General features: G+C 42.7%; 1 protein-coding gene across 1 annotated transcript in view; it reads left to right on the top strand.

The window, feature by feature from the left end:
- The window catches only part of SYN3 (synapsin III), a 189038-nt gene that overhangs the window by 139914 nt on the left and 24852 nt on the right, over positions 1–24272 (top strand). The window contains exons 7-8 of the mRNA XM_021553949.3: positions 12783–12845; positions 22257–22399. Coding sequence (XP_021409624.3) covers positions 12783–12845; positions 22257–22399 — 206 coding nt within the window. The remainder of the gene's footprint in view (positions 1–12782; positions 12846–22256; positions 22400–24272) is intronic.

Below are 24272 nucleotides of genomic sequence, written 5' to 3'. Positions count from 1 at the left end.
CTTATTGCTGTATGTATTTACCCAATTGCATTTTAAGCTTCATGATGCAACTCACCATGCTCATGAACAACACAGACCTCTCTTGCTGGTTATTGCTTGGAGAAAAGTTCTGGCCACCAGCTGACACTCCCAGGACAGACCAAATTAATGAGCCTGAAACAGAGGTCACTGAGGTTCAGAGCTGGTTCAGTTTGCACCTGGGTATTTAATTCTTCATGTTGCTGTTCCCATCAGTAAGCTGCAGGCAAAGGAGAGTGGTAGGAATCAAGAATTAGGGTGTCCTTGGGCATCTGCCTCCTGCAACACTCATGCTGAATTAAAGCAAATAGCCTCTGCTTCATCCCATTTAGGCAGCTCCCTAACAAGTCACACCTATTCCATACAGCCATTTCTGTCTTCCTACTGATTCACTGAAAAATTCACGCTCACTCTTTCCGTAAACTCAGCATCCTGTCCTCTGTTGAAGTTACAAGCCAGATGTTAGCTTAGCCAGTGATTAATACTTTGAAAAGGTCAGCTTTGAATTTCACTGCCAAGTTCACACACCTCTCTGGGCAACTCTTTGTACATCTTCTCTTCCCTTCATAACATATTTGCAGTTGAAAAATATTAAAACTGATATACTACTTTATATCTTGAAAGCACGTTAAAAATTATCTTGGGTGTTGGGAAATGTTTTAAGGCTGTGCTTGGAGAAGAAGGACCTGTTTAATCCCTTTCTCACATGGATTGCTTGAAGCTCTGAAAATCTGATCTCTGGCTCTCTATGCAGTACTGTGTACCACCTAATCACCTCTCAACCAGACCAGTGGATCTAAAGATGTGAATTCAATATAATTAATGTCATCTTTTGGTGGTAACACAGAAGGTTTACACCAAATTTTACAAATGAAGTGTCCTTATTCTCCCTCACAACCCAAACTTTGTAAGCTTGGACAAGTAGTCTCACCATGTTAAACATTAACAGTGTCTTTGTCACATACTGCACAGCTTAGCTTGTCCCAGTTCTAGCTGAGCTTCTATGTGTGCAGCATCACCAGAGAAGCTCTGCTCTTCATCAACAAATGCAGAGTAACCCTTTTGATAGGTAATATTTTAGAGGATTTGATCTTCGATCCTCTAACATGGAGAAGTACAGTTAGGAGGAAGCAGATTTTGCCTCAGAGTGTTTTGTTTTCTTGTTTCTTTTGAAGTAAAAGAGGAAATGTGGGAACCATTTCTAAATTGCCCATGCTCCAGAGTGACAGAAGAAACCCAGAAACAGATAAAGACTGACAGCTGGAACATATTGTGGTATAATGAAGTAATTAGCTTATGGCATAAAAGAATGAAATCACATATAGAAGTAATTTGTGTCTCCTGGCATTACTTGGCAACCTGGAAACTTTGGGGCAAATGAGGTCCATGGTCCCAGGCCAGTGCTGGCGTGGCATGGAGACATGCCACCCTAGAAGGAAGAGTCCCAGCCTGTCCTAAACGACCTCATCTGAGACCTCACAGATGTGTGGGAAGAGATGAGACAGAGAGGAAGGGGTCAGCGGCTTCCCCCTCTCTCTGAGCTTTCCCAGCAGTGCTCCAAATTCCTGAAAAAGCTTGCTTCTCCCTGCTGTGGGGACACTTTGAGGCAGCTTTTGTCCATGTTCCCCTGGGACCTTGCATCATAAGCTGGGTGAATGGCCACAGCCTCTCCACTGTTCCTCTATTCTCAGTCAGCCTCAGCTTTGGGCATGAAGGGCCATCTTCATATGGATTGTTTAAAAGTTACATCATTGAGCAATAAAACAGTGAAAATACCTCAGGGTAGGAGAGGAATGTGAGATAAACATTCTTTACCAGATATTGCAAAAGAAAGCATGGCCTCATCAAACTGAATGAGCTGACTCCCACTGCCCTCGGTGTGGCCGGGGCTCCAAGCCTTACGTGTGTGATGCCGTGCTGCCACAGTGATGAGCTCAGGACAGCATTAGCCACATGAAGTCAGACAGTTGGATTGATGGATGTAATCAAATTTCCTGCCCTGGTTACAGTTTTACCATCCAAAGCTTCAGTTTAATCAGTGGTTGTACTCATTGTGGGATTTGTTTCAGGAGGGATCCCATTTACCACTCTGTTTTGGAGAGCTGGTTAATCCTTCCATGGGATAGGGTTCACATATCATGCCTCATAAACTCCCTGTGTGAGTGTTTAGGAAGAAAGGACAGGATTTGTCATTAGCACCCTGTGAGCGTGTCTTCACAGCAGGCACTGAGATACCCAACCAGATGGCTTCACTCCATTAACTTCTCACAGGTGGAGACTGAGATCCAAAAATACACAGCAGCAGCCAGGTCCATGTAGACAGCTCCATGCTCCCTCCCCAGAAAGGTCTGGGAATGTAAGCACCCAAACTGTCCCTGCATAGGCTATATACATGTGGCTTTTTTTGCCATATTCATCCAGTCCTACATCTTCCAGCTCCAAACTGGTGGGCCTGCATCATGATGTGCTTCATGAGCCTTTCAGCCCAGAGAATCTCCACACAGTGTCCCACTGAGGTTATGGAAAAATTTGCTCTGTACAAAGGATCAGAGCAGTGTTTGTGCTTTTGGGAACTCCTTCCACCAAGAACTATCATTATCCCTGTGTGGTACAGGATCAGTTTAAAACAATTTCACTTAGAGCACTCCATGGAAATCCCCTGCCAGTCACCCTCCTCACGTGCTTTTTGTCCTGAGAATCAACAGGCCTCAAAGGGCAGGCTCAGAAGAGGCCACATCTGTACAGAGTTTGCTTTCATCCCCACAAGGGCTCCCAAACAATGCCAGTGCCAGCCGGAGGTTTGCTGAATGGTATGAGAACCAAAGGCTTTCTTTGCCTTCTGTTCATCCATTAAAACCTCATGAGTCAAAATTAAGAGGACAGGAGTGGGAGCTTTAGGAGGCTGTGGTTTCTCACAAATGCCTAAAGCTAAGCACTAATGAGAAAGTTAAAAAAAAAGTCTGCAACCCATCACCAGAGCAATGCCACAATTATAGACAAATCCAATGTGCACTGCTTTACATTTATGATGCAGACAAACTGATTTAACTAATGAGGGCTGTCTATAAAGTGCATGTGAAATAGCATTCTGTCCTCAAGGCCCAGTATCAGAGATTCTTGCTACTGAAGTCCAAAAGAGCACAGATACATAGCATGGACACCTGCTACTCTGTGAGGATGGAATTAGCCAAGCCACTTCTGCCTGGGAAGTTTTGAATATTTTCTTTATTGTCCCACACACAACTTACAGATTAAAACCAATCAATTGAGAAGTTTGCAAGGATACAAAACTCTCTTTGTATACAAAACTCTCTTTGAGTTCACAATTTAAGAAATAAAACCAAGAAAAAATAATTAAAAGCCCATTTGGCTTCTCTCACTTGAACCTAATTTTTCGCACATTAACGTTACTTTACAGCCTTTATGTAAGCCTAAACATTTAAGGTATGATTTATCTTCTTTGAGAAAGCAAACTAGTTTCTTTTCTGTGCAAAGACTTGTTGTTTGAAAGGTACTCCTGCTCCTCTGAAATTTGATCTGCGTATTTTGATAGCAACAGTTTGTACAGCACAGAAACCCTGCGAGAAGTTCAGCTGCTGCATTACTGAGGTGCTGGCACTACCTCCATGAGAATGACAGCCATGACCTCAACAGAAGACTTCAGCAACTAGTTTTGAAAGATAATTTAATGGCACAGAGTTTGATGGGAAGAAAATAGGTAGGATTGTATTAAAGAAACAAGATTTTAAATAAACCCATCTTTCCAGACTAGTTTCAGACTTTGACTGTGCCTGGTTCTACCTCCAACCAGAGTGCCTGGCATGAGCTCCTCTGCTGAACCCAATGCCCTTCTTTTGGGCACGTCCCCAGTTACTTCCATGTGGGTTTCTGCTCACATTCCAAAATCTTACCTGGATTCCACAATAGCCTCAGTACTGTGCCTGGGAAAAAAACAAATGTCTTCCTATACTGGGTGTGGACCAGCTCACTCACATTTGTCTCATTTATCCCTGAGAAGTGGAGATATTGCCTCAGAGATGAAATCAGCTCAGGTCTCCACCTCTTTTTCCAGTAAAGGGTGAACCCTTTCTCTCTAGACAAACAGACGGAGTGGGCTCACAGAGACCACAGCATCCTTTGCCACTCCAGGCTTACCCAAGGTAAAGAAGAGGGTCTATGTGTTACTCCAAAAGGAATTTCTCTGCTTCCTGCTTCTCACCATTCCTGGCTGTTGCAGCCTGTGGTACATCAATGTGTGCTCAGCAGGGGAAAAATGCTGCTGGCCAAGGTGGTGGTTCTGAGATGAAAAAGGCTGATCCACACAGTGGTTTCTTCTGTCTTCGTCTGAATGCTTTCTCTTCAGGAGCCCCTTCCTTGTTACAGCTGGGAAAGATGTAAACAGAAGCCAGTCCCAGCTGAAAATAGCTCTGCCTGTGTCCTGTGTGGAGCCTGCTTGATCTCCCTTCTGGTTTTTGCTGCTAATATCAAACTAGGTCTCTCAGCACAGAGTTCACAGACATTTAGGAGCACAGGTCACCCACGGTTTCTTCCACTTCATCGGGAGCTCTAGTGGCTTTATCAAACAGGTGGAGCAGGATTGCATCTTTTTTCATGGAGTGAGACATAAGAGGGAGAGAAATACCCAAGTAGTGCCAGTGTGGACCCATGCCCTTGAAGCCTAGATAGGAAAATGTATTTCTCAGCTCTTGAGAGGTTTCAAGGTTTTGAATATCTCCAAAATCCTCAAAAATGAAACATGTAGAAATTAAATGCATTTCAGAAAAACTTCCCTTTTGCAGTTTGAAAGCATTCCATGTCCCATTTGGACTGGGGATGGGATGAAGAAGTTAATTAGTGCTTATTCACTGAATCATTGAAACATGATATTTCCACCTTTCAAAATATAAAATTTTCCCTCTGGGACTTCATTCTCTTTCCCAAGCAATTGCTGAATTTGGAGAGATTGTGAAACACAGCCCTTCCTACAGTTTTTGGCTCCTACTGAAAACATGTAATTTGAAAGTTCCCAAGAAATCTCAAAAGATACAGAGCTAATTCAAACATGGGATACAATGGCTGCCTTTCATGTCCTCAATGTCTCCAACATGAGCCAAAAATTAGTCTGGATAAACACAGAAGATTTTTATCTGGAGAAAGAAGCTTGAAACTGTGAAGCACAAGAATGAGGATGTAGGAAGAACAGAGCTCATACCTGGCCCCCACCTGCTCTAGGTGCTTAAAAAAGACACCACAACAAATTCAAGGTTAAGAAGAGCTGTTGCCAGTGTTTAACTCCACATGCAGCCCAAGGAGGAGGCAAATCCATAGAACAGGATTTACTCCCCGCATTTATGTCCCAGAGCACAAAAAGTAGAGGACGTGTATTTCACTCCAGTCCACATTAGCAAAGTATTTGAATTCCTGCATGAGCCTAAGGGCTCAAAAAGCTGAAAATATGATCTAGCTGTAAAACAGAACAAACTGAGCCCATAGCTCAAACATTTCTTGTGTGAGGCAATACCTGACTTTCCAGGTCAATGGGCAAAAGAAATGTGGTGTAAATATCTGTGGCTGTAAGCCAAAAAAGGACCCACTGTGAATTCAGGCTGAAAAAAGTAGTCAGTGGAAACTGTCATATGGGAATGGTATGACATCTGGCTGCATGAGATAGATTTGTGTGTACAACCAAAATGAAACACTAATGTGAGAGCAGACAAATATAATACATAATGCATGATAAGAACTACTCTCCTGCCCAACCCAGTGAGGCAAACAGAGGCTGTATTACCAGTAGCAAGCTGAACTGTGCCAGGTTCATTCTCCAGCAGCTCTGTCATGGCCCAACCACAGCTGTGCTATCAAGCTCTTCTAGCCTCCAGTGTTCTGTGGGCATGTCTGCAGACTTATGGTGGTTCCATGTTGTGCTTGGGAATTTGCTTGAAAGAAGCTTATTCATCTTGAGACAGGATATGTCAGAGACTGATCTAATAATTTAACAGTACAGGTGTATCAGGGCCAGTGTCCTTGCTATGTCATTGTTCTATTTACTTGTATAGATGTGGCATGAGATGCCAGCTGCAGGGTGATACTTCCCGTAATCCTCATTCTTCTCTATGTCCAAAGTCCCTCCTGAGGCATTAATAAAGATTATTAACTGTGCTTTTAGAAAAGTATAAAAAAAGGATCTTTCAAAGAAGTCCGACCATGCCGGGTCCTCTGTGCTGCTATTTCTATAGCATTCAGTGCTGAAGAATGGTGAGAAGGAAGGAGGTGGCAATTCATTGCCCAAGAGCTTTCAGGAGCCCAGAGAGTATTTCAAATATTCCAGCATCCCATTGCCTGTACCAGGCAGCACCAATGGCTCATTGCTCATGCCAGCATCTGACATGGCATTGCCAGCCAAGTCTGCATGCAGTCATTGGCATTTACAAGGCCATGAGGCTTACAAGGAAACTTTGGAGCAATTTCTGTGGCAGACAGATATTTCTCAATGAATGTCCTAATAAGCCCAGGACCTGCTTCTCATTTTACACTGACATTAGTGCACCACTCTCAGATGTGCTACAGAAGGCTGTGAAATCACAGCTAAGGCCTTGGAGTCATGTGGGGGCCTCCCAGCTCTGCAGTCGGGGCACACGGCTTCCCTGTGTGTAAAAGTCAGGGTAAGAACCATATACACCTTGTCCTTTGGTGACAGAAAACTACCTGCAGCAGACTGTGTGGTGACATTAGAGACCAGCGGTAACTGGGGCATGACTGGCTTAGTGAGACCTGTTGCAAAAGGTTATTTTCTTCTGTGAAGTTTAGGGAAGTTTGTTCTCTCCAAGGAAACCCCATGCTGACCATTTTGAAATTAGTGAGAATTCGGAGTTTTCCCAAAAAAGGGATACAGTCAAACCTACCAAGTAAAGAGAGGTTTGTTGGCCAGTATCTTGTGAACCACAGGGATTCTTAGAAGAGTGATGGCTTTGAAGACTCCAGCACAAATTCATAAAGCATTTTATTTCCCATCTATCTCCTTCTTATATATTTTACCATAGCTTAGATGCTACAGTTAACTGTATTCACCATCTCTTCCTTTGCAATGTGCTTACATATGGAATGGAATTTTCTAATTAGAGAAAAATACAGCAAAAGTCACACAACTCAGGTCAGGGGGAAAAGAAAACTCAAGAGTTTCTCCTTCTCTTTCACTGCATCCCAGAAAAATATTTGAACAGTTTCTTAACATAAGGAGTTGGGAGAATGTATCACTCTCCTAGCAAAAAACAAAAGATAAGAAGTTTCCTTAAAGGTATCACTGCAAAATTACCAAATGAACATCATGCATTAAGGAATCATAGAAATATTCTATGTAGTCATAAAACCTTTAAAAAAACTGCTTGTGGTTTGATATGTGATAATGGGGATTTATCAACCAGGACTGCTAGATATGTGTGTGAATACAAGCACACACATACTGCATTTTGAGTTTTTTTGCTAAGTATCTGTTTGTCTGGATATGTAAATATAATTCTCACACTTGAAGCTCCAAATAAATGAGAATAATATCAAATGCTCACACTCCTATTCTCCACTAGGGGAACCCAAATATGTCCTGTTGTAAATAAAGAAGTTACATAACATTAGAGGTGGAATCAGTGACAAAATGTTCCGGTTTGTGCTTACCCCATTTTATTCACTTCCATGAACCATTCTAACCACAGCAAGTGTTAGGAGCCCTGAAACATTGGTTTGTGGTTTGTTTACTTGAGGATGTGGAGATTAAGTCATACTGCTGGGGTTGCTGGGGTTTCTTTTTATTTTTTTTTCTCTTTTGTCATACTTTTTTAAAGCAGTGTGAGAATCAAAGGATATTTTTTATGACCCTGCTGCCATCTCATCCATCAACTGCCTCACTGCTTCAGATGCCACCTGTATATAATGCTGTTGTGATCCAGCTGTCATTGAACTCCTCCTGTCACAAGTATCTCACTGCTCTTCACATCATACCCCCTATCTCCTCCTTCCTCCTGAGACCTTTGCAGATACCTACTCCTCCTCAGGATTTACTTCAACTATCTTGAAAGCTGTCTTGAGTCCCTCTTTCCCCAGATAATGGTTTTTTTTCTTCATTGTGCTCTAATTACAATACAGTAATCAACACACAGGTGTGTGTCTTACAGGAAATCATATCACATGCAGCCCTGATCTTGCCATCCAGTGCTGATCTTCAGCTCAAATTTTTACGAAGATAGTTCCATAAACACGATGACATCATGTCATGACATCATTATTTTCCTGTAGGTTTGAATCAGCTTGCTTGCTTTTACAGTAAATTATATGTTCACAGCTTCTGCAACTTAATTGACACCAGGGAAGTGCCACACACATTACTTCCAACATTTAGGTCTAAAGGACGTGAACAACATTCCCATCATCCATTAGGTACCCACCCAAAACAGACTTTGTCATCATACAAGTGAAAGCAGCTAAGTAAACCTAAAAATCAGGTTTAGAGCATAAAAGGGAAATTCATAATATTACTTCTGGGGGACGGGTAAAGGCAAAATTACAATACCTTATGCTATGGGGCCTTCTGGCCTGGTTGGAAACACTGGATGCTATGGTAATACAATACCAATGCTAAGAGAACAAAGTTTTAATGACTCCATCTCCCATCACCCCAAATCCCTTCTAATATGGGGGAGTTTTCCTCCATGATGTAATTGCAGCCTGTACTATTCATTTTAAGCATTGATTGAAAGGGTTTTGCAGAAGAAAGGATAGTACCAGAAACTGAAAGTTCATTGTATAAAAGATAAGGTGAACTAATGCACAAAACTATATATAACAGAAGGAAATTTTAAAAAAGGTATTCTACTTTGTTCATGGACTACAGGACACTACAAAGCATCACAAACTTAAAATCAGCATCTCTCTTGAGGGTCTCACAGGTTTCACAGAGTCATCAAATGTCAAGGGGTGGGAAGGGATCTTAAAGACCATCCATCATCCCTGCTGCCATGTGCACGGACATCTCTCACTAGACCAAGTTGCTCAAGGCCTTGTCCAGCCTGGCTTTGAACACTGCCTGTCTAACATTGCTTCCTTCACATCAGTTTAGATCCAACTCTGCTCTACTGCTCCACCAGTAAAGAATAGAGAAAATATTCATAAATTTACAAGAAGTACTGAAGCCCTCATTATTTGTTGGAAAGGAGGGGCAGAAGGTAAAGGGGAAAGTGTCACAGTTGACAGCCACGCTGTTTTCAAATAAAGGCTAATGTGTGCATACCAGCACTCATTTTACACACCACTGCCAAAACTGATAAACTGCAGAATCATCTTTGCAGTGACACTACACACAGAGCAGAGCCCTGAAAATCAGGGGCTGAAATGGTACCCTTTGGGCCATCAGTGTTTTAAGTTGGAAAAAGTTCCATGACTTTCTCTTCACTACTACCAAAGACATGGATGAGTTGCTAGTTCAGGATTCAAATTGCTGTTTGACTCTTAACAGGCCTCTACGTACAACAAGCTCTAGACATTTATGTAATCCTTGGCACCTCAAGGCTTTGTGACAACCTCTGGGAATACATTTGTAAGATTTTACTTCAAAGGGTTGAATTATGCATATGGACTAACACCCTGCATATGATCACTGAGCTAGCTGCAGCACTACAGTCCCATCCTAAAACATGTCAACTTCATCTATAAGAGTCTTGTCAACAGTTCATGCACATTTTAAAATTATCAAAGTGCTTTTTACTATTTTTCTAAGAAAAGAAGAGCCCTTGCGGCACATAGAAAGACACAGGTGTATGTCTTTGCATTATTTCAGTAAAAACATGCTTCTCTTATTAAAATGTGATGCTATTCTGTGATTATAGTAATCTTTTTTCCTGGGAAATTTATGACTCAGTATATAAACACTCATCTCAGGAGTCTGCCCTTGTGGTGGCTTTGGCCACCCGCAGAACTTCTCACTATGTTTGTGTATGAATTGCATCAGAGTTGTGTGTATAATAGTTTCTCCCTTCTTTTGGCTTCCCTATCCATCTGGATGCTTGCCAAGTATGCTGTCTGGACACCTTATTAGCAACAAAAATGGTACTCAAATCCCAGCAAGACACTGGTGGAAGCTGGAAGTCTCCCTGTTGACTGCAGTGGTGTTCCACCACTTCAGCAAGGACTTTCCAGCAGGTTGTTGTGGACTCTGTTTTTTTTGGTCCTGCAGACTGTGGAGAGCTTTTGATTACATTTAATTTCAGCACAGGCTAAGGGCACTCCACTGTCACTAGATAAATTCATTATATAATGCAGCTCTGTGCATGTGCCGTGCTCTCTTGTTGGTTCCCCCATAAGGCAGGTTCATGTACATGGAAATCTGATGGGTTTCCAGTGGCAGAGGCAGATTCCCAGCTAACCATGCCCCAGTGTTTCTCTGGAGCCACAGCTTTCCCAGCAAGGCTACCACATGTTCACAGTCTGGAACTGTCTCACCTCAAGCCCCAAGTGCTATGCCTAGGCCAAGCCATATGTGACCCCAACATGCTGGTCACCCCTACATGGGATGAGATCAAGCCTTAGTAAGAAAGCTGAGCCCATGTTTCCAAGAAGAAAAGAGAAAGAGAGAAGTTTGCACAGCATGTTGTCATTGCTGGTGGTATTCCAGATTAACAGTAAACTTGGGTTGTTTACTGGATCCCAAACTTTCTTTGCATGTATACAGGAAAACAGATGCTTCCCATTCCCGGGCCCCATGCCCGAGCAGGCTCCCTCAGCAACATCACAGCAGGGGACAAAAAGCAGGGCAGCAGGGACATTGCTTCCTGCCTGTGTGTGCTTGGAGCAGGCGATAGAGCATTATCTATCCTGCACACTTCTCTGGCCTCCTTGCCAGGCTATCAGGCAGGCTCACAGCGTGCAGCTTGCTTTTCCTGCTCTGTAGGAACAGCTGCTGCCTCTGCTCCCAAACAGGGAACAGAGGCCAGGGCTTGCAGGCACTTTGGCTCAAACAGGCCACATGGGGCTGGGATGAGAGAGCTGGGAAGCGAGCCACATCTCCCAGAGCCTGAGCAGGTGGGTGCCCCAACTACTAGGTTACCTTTCATCTTCCAGCATAAAAGGCCTGGCCATCCAGAGCCCTGTCTTCAGTAAGCCTCAGGTGCAGTACTCCAATTGATTCATTTATGCCAGCATAAATTAAATTTCAGGCTCTTACAATGAATTAAAGAGGCAAAGGTGAACTAGGGGACAAAAGCATATGCCTGGACATATACTTAACCATTTGACTTCAGGATGGGCACCTGTAAGTCTCTTGCCTCTTCTTCTGAAGTAGTGGTACTGGTCCCTGCCTGTGCCAGGGCTGTGATTTATTATGCCTTTCTGTGGTCCAAAGAAGATATTTCTTTAGCTTTCTGCCTGAAGAAAGTGACACAGGCTGCTTGAGGACGTGATGCACTCACTGTTCCCCTCTCCTGTGACATTTCTTTATATAAGCAGCTGAATAGCAAAACATATCAGTGTTCATTACTAATTTTGTTATTTATAGTGAGCTGCCACAGATGGAGACTGCAGCACCATTCTATCTTTAGGGCGTAGTGCCTGCCTGTCCGTACAGACAATTGGTAATTAGCACAAGAACAAGTTGTTTATCTATTCTCAAACAAAAATAAATAGGAGACCCATTTATCCACCAAAATGCAGCTGCCTCCCTTTTCCAGCTCTCCAGGTTAACTGCTTAATGAATAGAGCTCATCACTTCAGGCACTTAAGCAAAGATAAAAGTGTCTTTAAAATAAATTAAATATGCAATAAAAAATAACCAGCTATATACTGAACAAATAGCATTTAGATGAAAAGAATCACGAGCATAAGACAACATGAAGGAAGGTCACAGGGATGCCAAGCAGAGATGTAGAATTGGACCAACCAGTACATAGGGGAAATGTGATGCATATATCCTACTTATTCCTGACATGTACTTCCTACCAGTACAGACACCCAGCTCTGAGCCAATCACTCCAAGTGAATCCTTGCATGAGGATGAAACTGGAGAAGAAGAGGCAGAGAGTGTGCTTGCAGTTCTTCAAGTAAAATCAATCCCACATGTGCTCTAAGATGACCTTGTATGCCTTGGATGGCAGGACCCTTCCCAATGGAAACGCCACACAAGCCAGGGAGAACATATGACTTTTTTTTATATTTTTATTGCTGATTCCAATCCTCCTTGCTGATTCACTATACCCAGCCCTGAAGGTGGAGAAGAACAGGCTTTATGAATAGATGGACTTCATGAGTTGCACCTAAGTGTTGGCCCCACTTCCTTCTCTCCTTGTCCTCCCACCCTCCCTGTGGATGGGAGGAGTGCACTCACTATTAAGGCCAAAGTAGTCTGTGTGGAGAAGGAACAAATAATCCTTGTCTTTCTCACCATTCAGGTGTTTCCAGCTTGCAAGTGAGACAGTGTTTTACATGCATATAGGTGTACACAAATCCTTATGTACAGAGTGGGAAAACTGCTATCACACAGCAGAAGAGGGTCAGATCAGAGGAATTCTGCCAGGCCTCCATTTTTAATCATATGGGATCCACTAAAGCACTATTTGCTCACTGCCCTACCATCCAGGCAAATTTTATTTGGCCTTCTTATTATCCAGTTTACAGCATCCAGGAAGGGGATAAAAGCTACTAAATAAAATAAAATTATTCCAAATACAGTGGCTGTGGGAAAAACAAACAAACAAACAAAATAATAAAAGGGTCCTTTTGTCTTTCAGCTCACAACTCCAAATTTTCCTGTAGTGGTCAAGCTGGGACATGCTCATGCTGGAATGGGGAAGGTAAGTAAAAGGGAAAAAATATATTTATCTGGAAACAGATATATATGTGGTTCAGCATTCCTGTGATAGCACATGGCATGTGACCAGCCAGCCAAGGGGTTAAACCTCCCCACAACCTATCTGGGTCGCACTGGCTGTTCCTGTGGGAGAAAAGGCCTTTTTACACTGTCACGCACTTGGAGACAGGCAGTGGGATGGGGTTGGAGGCTGTCTGGGATGAGGGAAGGGGGGTTGGTGAAGGGTGGGGGAAAAGCTGGCTGGGCTGAAGTCATTAGGCTTGTCTTTTATACATTTTCTCTTCTCCTGAAAGTGGTAGTGTTGTTTGTTCAAGCACCTGTAGAGTGCAGCTACACCCCATAGCACTTACAATGAGGAGCTGTGGCACTGGGCTTCTTGAGTGCATTATGATGACCTTATTCAAAAAATGGGAGCCCTTCAGTTATTTTTTTCCTCCTTGCAAAGAAGAACAAGACCTTACAAAACAGAGTGGCTGGTTGCCTGCCAAGGAATCCTGAAAAACAGTTCACTACCCAGAAGGACCTGTTTGTTTTTCCCAGGCTCCCTGGGATCTTTATTCCCCCAGTGAATTAGCAGTCTCTGTTTCTTGGGGTGACTGGGCTCCCCTTTCAGTGAGGCATCACCAGCACATTCCTGCTGCACTTGTGTCTTTTTCTTGCATTTATCTTTTCAAAAGGCATCCCCTATCTGTTTAAAACTTGGTTTGTTCAGAAGTACAAAATTGAGGTATCATCTCTGAATCCAAATGAGTGGTACGTGAACTTCGTAACTAATATGCCTGTCGTGATGCCTCCCTAGACCTTCTCCTGGCTTTGCACTTTGCCTGAAAAATATATATAGGTACACCAAATTTAAACTTGGAACAATTTGTTTGCTTGTGCTCTGGAAACAGAAGCCCATTCTGGCTTGCTGGATTGCACATGGAGGATCTAATAATCTTTCTTGCTTTGGTTGCAATGTTCCCCTGTCTGGGTGGTAGCTGCTGGGGAGGAAGTGGGCACAGATGCCTATGCCAGTGGTGGAGCTGGCTTTCAGTATCAAGGAACAAAGATGTAAATACGCAAGAACTGTTGGTTAATATATTGGTGCTGCCTGTGTTAAGCAGGCAGAGGTGTCATTGAATTAGAGTTGTGCAGACAGCCTAGAGGTGCTTGTACAGAGCCACTAACTTGTTCCTAGGATGGGTTTCATTAGAAAAACCAACCAGGACAAAGCAGGAGGAATATCTCTCCCTTGGGACCCTGCAAGCCTGCATGTCCCTGACTGCTCTGCCATTTCACCTGTAATGCAGGGCTTCATGTGTCTCATGCACCAAGGATTCTTAGTGGCTACAGAAATGAGGGCAAAATCGGAGAAAATCGTGCTCCAATTTAAACAGCATTTCCAGACAAAACTCTCAGCAGAATATTGTCTTCTGCACTACACACCAGATCTTCTTCCACCTCATACTTTCCCTCCCTTTTTATTCTTTAATTATGTTGATTTTTGCTGTCACAAGTTAAGGAGGAAGAGAGTTTCTATTCAGACTCCTGGCACAATTGTACTCAGAGGTACAAGGAGGGTATGTAGGAAGTCGTTCCAGATAAAGATAAGCTAACAGCCAGCATCTTAGAAGAAAGAATTGGTCTAAAGCCAAGTTTACTTTAGTCCATTATGAAATTAATGACTACTAGCAAAGTCTGGATGTGCATTTGGGCACAGAGTTTCAACACTGCTCTGTTCAGTAGATGGGGAAGGTACAGGAAGCAAGGGTTGTTGACCTTATGGTTTTAGTTTGGGCCCTTCTCCAGCCACAAGCAGCCAGGGAAAGTTGAGACTGATTAAATTTTCTCTCTTCAGGCTCACTGCATTTCATTGCACAGAGCAAAAAGAGAAGAAAGAAAGATAAAATAAAATAAAGAATAAATCAGTCGGTTTAAAATACAAGTAACAAGAATTTGTTTCATGCTTTTTTTGAAACTGTAGGGTTCAAGCCCAAGTGGGAGTGACAAAAGAAACCACAGAAAATATCAGGAGAAATACAGAGAAGTGCATTTATGGGTATGCTAGAAAATAACACTTACAGATTAAAAAAAATCAAACTTACAATAAAGTAATGAAGAGGAGGGAAGTTCCCAGGAGACATTATGGTGTTTTTAACTGTCATAATGCAAAAGCAATAACCAGTGAGATTAGAAAGAGCTAAATTATTTCCTTGCACTGGTTTTCAGAAGTAGAGACGATAACAGGAAATAGCAGGTCTATAGCTATAAAATATACATAATATGAAAAGAGATAGGTTTGCTTTTGGTTTGATGTGTGCAACAAAGTAAATATTAATAAAGCACCTGCATCAGGTCATGTTTTGTATTAAACCAGTGATTGCAGAAACAAAGGATAAAATAACTGATGTATTAGCCAAAGTACACATGTGAGTATTAAAATAGTACTTACTGCAACAAATGATGCCAAGACAGTGAGCCTTGTATTTGTACCTGCAATTGGTGCTTCAAAGGACGTGAGCATTCAGGTTACAGTGTTATTACAACATAAATTGTCAAGGAAGTACTTACTTTTTCTTTTTGTTATTAATGATAAAATCACATATAATGGGAGGCACCAACACATAGAAGAATGAGCAAAGATGGGAAGTCCAGGCACTGTTATTCTTTATTTGTCTGAGGCAGTGGCCAGGAGCCAGAAGAATTCTGGATGCAGAAAATGCCTCTTCCCCAAAGAGTTCTACCATCTGCTTTCAGGGAGATTTGTGTCATTTCACAGTTTTCTTCAGTTTCTCTGTGTTACATACCAGAGGAATTATAATGATTACCTGATACTTATTGCTAATTCATTTTCATAATGTTCTTGGCAGTGAATGTGTTGAATGTTTATTATTTTGCAATAATTGCTAGAAGGAGCATAATTATAATAGACTTTCATTTTCACATATTGTTTGTTTTGACATAATTTTCACCAAATTCACTCACCACATTTTTTAATCAGAGGGCTGAACAAAAAATCCTCAAAGCTAAAATGAACAATAACCACAAGAGGACTTGTACAAAATAGGCTCTATTGACTGCCTTCCCCTTAAGGGTGGGTCACCACAACTGTCTTTAGCTTGGGAGAGGAGCAGCTATTATTCAGGATCAGAACCAAAAGGGGTGGCAGTATACCATTCATGAAAGAAATGGTCTTGCCAAGTGATCTGTGCATGTGAGGTGCACATGGAGATGGAGAAAACAAATTTGCAATAACAGGCATCTTTTGAAATTTCCATTGAGAAATGCAGAAACAATAGTTTCTCTATTGACTTGAACAAAGACACCAGTAATAGCCTTCACTCAGGAACAGACAATCTTCTCATCTAAAAACAGAACACATGCCCCTCAGCCCCTCCCTTGGTAATTGTTATCCTCCTTCCAAAATTTGGAGTCACTTCATATTTCCGTGGCATTGGAAGATTATAATAAGTGCTCTCTGTGCTGCTGGCCCTTTCCAGCATCAATACAAATAAAATATTTGTAGAAATACTGCTTAGACAACTGTTTACAATGGAGTCAGCAGAGAAGGACCTTTCTCATGTTGTACTTCAGTTGCACAGACTCATAGGATCAACAGTACTCAAGGAATCTTTCAGGGAATGGATGGACACTGAAAGGAGATGTCTTTCCATGTGCAGAACAGAATGGCTGTTTATCCAGCAGCTCCTTAGAGGTCAAGGCATTTTTAAGCATTGTGCAGTTTGAGCCTACCTAGCCCAGAAGTAATTGGGGGTCTCTGTTGAATAGGGACAGCACTGCAGTGAGAAAGGAATAATACTTCTTCCTGACTCCGGATCTCAAAATGCCAGAGCCCATGGAAAAGAATAAAGCTCTGAGTGTGTTAGTATTTGCCATTTGTGTGTTAACATGACCCTAAAGTGCCCTAGGAACAGAGCCCAGTATTGCAAATTCACTCAAAGAGCCTCTTCACCTCTTCCTGGTCAGATCATGAGAAGGAAACAACTGCCAGATCTACAAAGAGAGGAAAACCAGTATCTGTTCATGTGACTTTACCTATATTTATATCAGTTTTATATATATGTATATTTTGCTGCTCCTACTTTATTTTTAGACCTCTCTAATTAGGTCAGTTTAAGAGTTACTCCTGTCCCCTTCTGCCCCATAATTATGAAAACACCTCCCCAGTACAAATCCCGGCTCGGATGAATTTATGACATTGTAGAAGAAAAACTTGTTGTTCATAATAAGATGGTCAGAGTTATTTTCTCTCTTACTGGATGGGAAAGACTTCTCTGCTTCTTTTTTTTTCCCCTGGTATAAATATAGCACAAACTAAACAGAGCCACTCTGTAATGTAAAAATACTGCAAGGTTTTTATCAGGAAGGACAGCTCGTCACCTTGTCTCTCTCGGGACTGGAAATAGAACGTTCCAAAAGTGAGAGCTTTGAAAATCCAGTATGCTAAAGGGGAAAGGAAGGGAAAGGGCTGCCTCAGTTTGTCAAGGAACAAATATTTTCTTTTAGAGAAGACAAATAATGACTTGACATGTAACATTCATTCACAACAGAGCAGCCCAATCACTGCATTCCCACTGACTCATAAGTGAGGATGTTCCAAATGTCTTGAAAATAGCAAAAACATCCCCATTTCTTGCACATCAGTCTGAAAACTTTTGCTGAACACAGAAAACAGTGACTGACCCAAGGCACCAAGGACTACAGCAGCCAAGACCTGGGCTCTGTATTAGGAAGGTTCAAAGAATTGTGAGGATAATAAGGAAACGCAGATGCCATTGTGACTTCACTATTTTGGGGTGGGTCAAAGTTAGGCCTAAACTGATTGTGATCAGTTGGATTGGGTATTTCCTGAGAAAAAGAGCATAATTTGGGGTAGAGGAATGGAGAGATTCAGGAAACCATCTGCACAGAACTGTTCCTGAAGACCCACTATCCCAGGATGGTAGGGTCCCTACAGAAAGGCTGAGAGTAGGCCAAGATGGACAAAAAATCACAAACTTTGTGTGGCTGCACCAGTTCCTCTGGAGGAAAACACTCAGACCATGCACTTTCACAAGCCTACCAAGACTCAGTTAAACACCACATTGCAAAGTCCAGCCCTGGCTCAGCCTTGGACACTCACCTTCCAGCTGAACCTGGCTCTAACTTCATTTTGGACACAGAAAGTGCTTCTGCAAATTATCTCCAAAGTGATGTGTGTTTAGCCTGTAGGGCAGAGTTAACCAAAAGCAGAGTTCACACTGGATGATACTTGAGAAAGGCAAAGCTAGGGCAGTCCTAGCAGACTAAGATAATTATGGCACTTTGGCTAACCAACTGTTTTTTCATGTGGCCACATAATGAAAGCAAAAAGGGGCTGCAAAGCAAGACCTTGCAGCACTTAGGCTCAAGATGAGGGAGGAGAGCTGTAGCCCTGGGACCCTGGTGTCCACATCCAGAAGAGGCATCAGATTAGGGAACTGTGAGACAGAGAAAGCAGAAGTTTCTACCCAGACAGATCCTTCACTGAAGGAAGTTGTGCTCACACGGGTCTCAGGTGCGGCTCAGACTGCCTAGGAAATTGCTACAGTGGGGTTTTAACTCTGGCAAAGCCAATCCAAAATCCTGCCTTGCAAGAAAGGCCTCAAAACAACATCTGTGACAGGGATGGAGCAGAATGTTTCTTCATTACCTGTCCCTTGGACTACTCTCCACCTAAAGGCAGAAAGATCAGTGCTTCTCGGACAGGTGCCAGACACAGATGATGTGGTGGCATCAGGCTCTGACATGCCACCACAGGGCAAAGGGATGGTTACATCTGCATGAGCACTTCCCCGGCTATCCAGCCAGACTCTCCTTTCCAACAGGGAGCATGCTAGGCCATCACTGGTGCCTGGGTTAGAGAAGAGAGCCAGAAGGGGAGGAGGAGCTTTCTTACTCAGAAAAAGCACTTGTCAACACACTGGCCCAAACCCTTCTTAACAGGTCACTAAAATGCTACAGCAAACAGCAACTTATGGCTTCAGAATGAGTCTACTGCTGCTCAAACAGCCAGCACAGCTAAACAAACAGGCTGCCAGGATAGGGGCTGTGTTTGTATTCACTGTTTGCACTCGTCTATGCAGTTAATGGGATATAGCATTTATCCTAAGAAGGTTGCAAAATAAAAGAGAGAAGGGGGGAATGGCTTCCTGTTGATTTCTTTTCAACTCCTTTTATCAGTTTCATGTATTGGCCAACCTGCCGTTTTAGAAGACAGATTTGTCTCTTGTTAGGTAAATTGTAAACTTTGCTCTGGATTGATTTTTAATAGTACCTTCTTAAATAATGCCCTCTGGTGTCACACTACATACACCCTGGATTTGGTTATGTCTGTGATTTTTTCTTCTGTTAGGAAAATGGATATCTTATTGACATCTAAAACAGTTACAAGGCATGAGGAAATGAATTATACAAAATTTAAAAGTAGAAAGCTAATAAAATGGGGGACTCAATAGATAAGGCAGGAAAATAAATCTAATTTGACTGTAACTTGAGTGCTTCCTGTTTATGAAGTAATAACCGTACCCTGGGATAAACCAGCATTAACCCAGAACACGGCTCTTGTTTTGTCAAATTTGGCTGGCTCTAACAATTAACAAATGGTGGCTCAGATTTCAGCTTTGGTGTGGTGATTATTTTGATGCCTGGTGGGAAATAAGGCTGTGATCCCTTACAAGGGGACTTCTGTGAGTTGCTTTTTCTAAAAAGTCCATGGGAAGTACTCTGGCACAGGCCAGGGAAGATGCCAGAGCTGTTTCCTGAGGACTGTGCAGTGGTGTAGCACTGGGGAAGTCATCTTTATTTTTCATTTTTTACTTTGTGCCCTTGGTGAGTCCCCCCTCTTTATTAACCCAGCCAAAAGTCCTCAGGCTCATTAGAGAGAACATTTTCAATTGCTTTCCTTCTCTCCCTGTAGGGAAGGGGTGGTGGAAGGAATGGACCCTTCCTTTCCAGACATGCTGTATTTTTGAGGAAACATCACATTTAACAAGATGAGCTCCTTTCTAACAATATCAATGTAGTCTAATTCCAGTCTGGAGGGGGCAGCTGCATCGTTTCCTCTGCTCTGGGTCAAATGTTCCTGGGCTGAGGATGCAAACATTTCAGTTTGGGCCCCAAGACATCTGTTGTACAAGCACAGCACTTTGTTTCAAATCCCACAGATGTCCTTGTTCCAAGTAGGTCATTATATAATGGCTTTTGTATTTTCTCACTCCCAAAAGGGTCCTGGAGAATATGTTGTAACACCGTGTCAGTTCAGTGTCCCCTGCCCTTGCAGTCCCTCCTGTGATCATCTCATCTGGGTGGGACTCTCTTGCTTGATGTCATTCAGCCCAGGGCAGCTCTTATCAGTGCAACAAAAATACCCAGGTCCAACACAGCCTGCATTGTTTCCCTCTGGTATTTTGCAAGTCCAGGCTCTGGGTTCCCTCTCCCATTCTCCCTGCTGCCTCCAGGGCATTCCTACCTGCTCACTCTGCCCTACACATCCCCACTCAGAGGCAAACAACACAGCCTAGAGCAAGGCTGCTCCTCCTGGATGACATGTAATGGTTTCGTATCCCCTTTATATTTGTTTTTGGTGTTGGTTTTTTTGCGGGTTTTTTTTTTTTTTTTTTTTTTTGTGGTTTTTCTTGGTTTTTGTTTTTTTTTGTACCCTCCCTTCTCAGGGATGACTGTCTTCACCCTCTGCTCCTTTCCTCAGCAGTTCCTGGATGGTGAGACCACAGTCCTCACTACAGCAAAAAGGAGAAGGACTAGGGGTATTTGCTGGTCAGTAACAGGAGAAGCAGAGATGAGTTCTTTTTCCTATTCAGGCATCTAGAAATGGTCACAGGTCAAACTGGTTGCACTTTTCACCTTCCCCACAACTGTTCCATTTTTGAAAGCTTTTCTGCAACAGGATGTGGCTAAATCTTTGTATGTGCTCTATGTGTAAGCTGGCACTCACACAGAACAATCTAAACACAGTAAAACAGGTTAGCAACAAGCTTGTTCTCTGTTCTCTAGTGAAGATGGTTCCCACCCTCCCATGGTTGAAAGCAGATATATAAAACCACTTGTTTGCTTTTTGCAAAGAAACACCAAATACTATTGCATGTGCTTCCTTCAGCTGGCTCCACAGAGTCTGGCATCACTCTCCTTTAACATGTGTGCTCAGGGGTGCAGCTGGGAAGCTTTTCTAGAGAAGAGACCCATGGATTGTCACCCATCCGTGCACACTTAGCAAAGCAGGGTTGCAATCCCCAGCTGTGGTCTCAAAGCATCACCAAAAATACAAAGTGAGGGTAATAATGTACAGAAAGTCACTCATTTGCTCATTCTTTTCATACAGTCATGGTATTTTCTCCACAAATTAATCCAGCCTTCCTGCATATGTCCAGCCCTAAGGAGCAAGACTTGTACAAGTTTCCGTGATGCACCAAACCAGTGTTTGCCAATACACTAAAGGCCATAGTTAAAGATATGAGTGAGGTGAAGTTGTCCACTATATTCTTGTTACCTGCTTGTTCAGTTTTGCTTTCCCAAATCAATGAGCTTTTTTAGAGGTTTGATTATATCATTAGAACTCCTACTGTTTTGGTCATTCCTCATTTCACTTTTTATTTTTATTAAATACAGAGCATTTCCCATAACTGAATACAGATCTGCGAAAAGCTATCTTCTCAGAAAAATTGTAGCTCATAGGTCTCAACTGCTCCTTTGTTTCCAAGTGAGAGTCAAGTCTAACACCCAACCACCTGTCCTACACACATGCCCATTGCCTCACACTCACACAAGTCTCCCCAAGAATCAAAAACTCCCCCAGAGACATTCTTTTCCTTTAGAGTTTGTGTCCAGTCAAGAGACCTGCACAACTCCTCAAAGAAAGTCTGAAGTGGGTTAATGTGAAATGCCAGGGAACTGAAGGCTAGAGGTGAAGACAACAAGCTCTCATGTTGATTTCCTGGAACTGGTTTGTATTTCCTGACCATCCAAAAGACTCTGTTTTCATCCATCCCAACATGGGAAACAGCAGTTGTAAAGTTAGAAAGAAGTAATACCTCTTAAGAGATTGACTATTTTTCTGAAGCATCCTAAAAGCAAAGAGCATTAGCAAGATCCACTTGGGCAAAGGTCTAGCTGTGTCTCTGGTGCCAGGATTAGCAGGGCTGGTGCATGAGGAAGGAGAATGGGATGGATTTGGTCTGGGTTGATGTGCTCTGGGAAGCTTCTCTCTTTGAATCACAGAAGCCTTGCTCTGTCCTCAGCTGTGTCTGTGTGGGGTTTAACTGACATTGTGCTATTCAGGTGCAGAGATTACTTCTGCTCACCAAGTATTCATGTTCTTTTTGCTCTTGTCTCCTTTTCACTGGATATGATAATCAAGGTCAAAGTTGAGAACCAGCACGACTTCCGGGACATGGCCAGCATAGTAGCCATGGCAAAAACCTATGCCACCACCGAGCCATTCATTGACTCCAAATATGACATCCGAATCCAGAAAATTGGCAGCAACTACAAGGCTTACATGTGAGTGCATGGCTGTGCCAGAGCAAGATGGGGAGGAGACAGTGCTATGGATATTATCGAGTCGGTGTCTGCTCTGGGCAGGAGTAGGTAGCTGACTTCACTTCCTTGAAGAATAACCCTGCTGTTCTCCTCCCACCCCTGAACCCAGATCCCTCATCCACCAATCATCTTCTCCATTAGTCACTGTCAGGTCATTGTTTCTGGAATGTCAATCTCTGTCTGTCTTTTTCTGAGATTCAGCTAGTATAATGACTGTGCTCAGCCATCACCTCTCCATCCTGTTGTTGAAGGGCTCATCTTTCCCAGCAAAATCCTCCAGCTCCAAGTACCCTCTAGCGGGAACTAAACCTGCCCACTTTCCACCTGGAGAAAAAAATAAAAAAGATTGAACTAGCTGCAGCTCCTGGAGTCCTACAGTGTCCAGGCCATAGCAGCACCGCATCCTTCAGCCCACAGCAGCACCCTCTCCTTTCCCCAGCTGCAGATCACAGCAACACATCACATGAGGGGCACAGAGCACCGGGTGTGAACGGCTCAGCTGGGGCAGCACACGGCGTTTCTGTGGGCATTTTGCATGTGTGCTCCTTGACACATACAAAGGAGGGAGTGGAGGTGAAACATTTCTGTGGGTGCCCCAAAGCTCCTCCCTGCTCCGTGGGGTAGGTAGTGAGGGAGGTGGCACGACAGCAATTTTCAGTACTGGTATGTTTAAAAGTATTAAAAAGCATTCAGCCAAACTTCAGTAGTTACCACGCTCAATTAGAGATGCAACCACATGAGTCAGTAAAACACCTGTTTCTTCTTACTACAAACCAGTAAATGAAAAAAGCCACACAGCACAGCTTCTCCCAGAAGCTCCTTATCCAACCAGAGAATTCTGGACAAATAGTCAGCTCCAGCAGTACATTCTTCAGATCGCCAGATAAATTGCATATGTTACCTAATACTCACAACACTGTAACTGTTTGGTCCATGTCTACAAACCTCTAGGCCATAGTTCTGCTGAAACATAGCTAAACAAGATAATCAAATGTACACAATCACATATTTTTCAGCTATAACTGCCTAAAATTCCAAGTTGGATTCCTAGCACAGAGATGTTTAAGAAAACTAGATAATGACTGAGTGACATTCTTCATGGGAAGAAAGGACATGGGAAACACTTGCCTACTTCATGTGATCTCAATGAAAGAAAATTTATTTTTAATTGAATCAGGTCAACAATAGCACAATTGCCTAATACTACATTAACATCTCAGAGAGTCTGACTCAAGTTGGCCAAAGGAAAGAAGGTTTAAAATATCAATTAAAATTCCCTATTCCTGCCAACACACCCAGCCTTGGCTCCAGAGCTTGCTCCCCAACTGCCTCTAACTGAAACAAAGGCCAAGTTAGCCTGACTATACTCTCTCCTCACTTATTATTTGCACTCACCATGCACTCATCCAGAACAGGGATCAGAAATAAAACCAGATGACTGAGGAAAGAAAGCAGTCACACTAAGACCTAATCCCACTTGGGAGTATAGCTGCACAAACAATTGTTTTCTAAAGAAAAAATGTTTTCCTGTGAAAACAGTCATGAACAGAGAACACCTTCATGAGAAATGAAGCTCATTAGCAAAGAAAACAAACAGCAAAATTCACCCAGTGACTTGCTAACCCAGGAGGTTGACTTAGATTCAAAAAACCTTCTATGGGTGTGAGCTTGGGAGAGTGGTATAGTCAGTCCCAACAGGAACTTTTCCTTCCACCCCAGCATTAGACAAAATAAGTTATTTCTATGGCATAAGTCCCTAGTATGTCCAAAGACAGAGGTAAAAGAACCCAAAATATCAGAGCTCTCACTGGTGTCCCACATAGGAGACTCAAAA

The sequence above is a fragment of the Lonchura striata genome, chromosome 1A (assembly GCF_050655825.1).
Source record: "Lonchura striata isolate lonStrDom1 chromosome 1A, ASM5065582v1, whole genome shotgun sequence".
Taxonomy (NCBI): domain Eukaryota; kingdom Metazoa; phylum Chordata; class Aves; order Passeriformes; family Estrildidae; genus Lonchura; species Lonchura striata.
The sequence above is the reverse complement of the archived record's forward strand: the minus strand, read 5'-3'. Positions and strand labels throughout refer to the sequence as shown.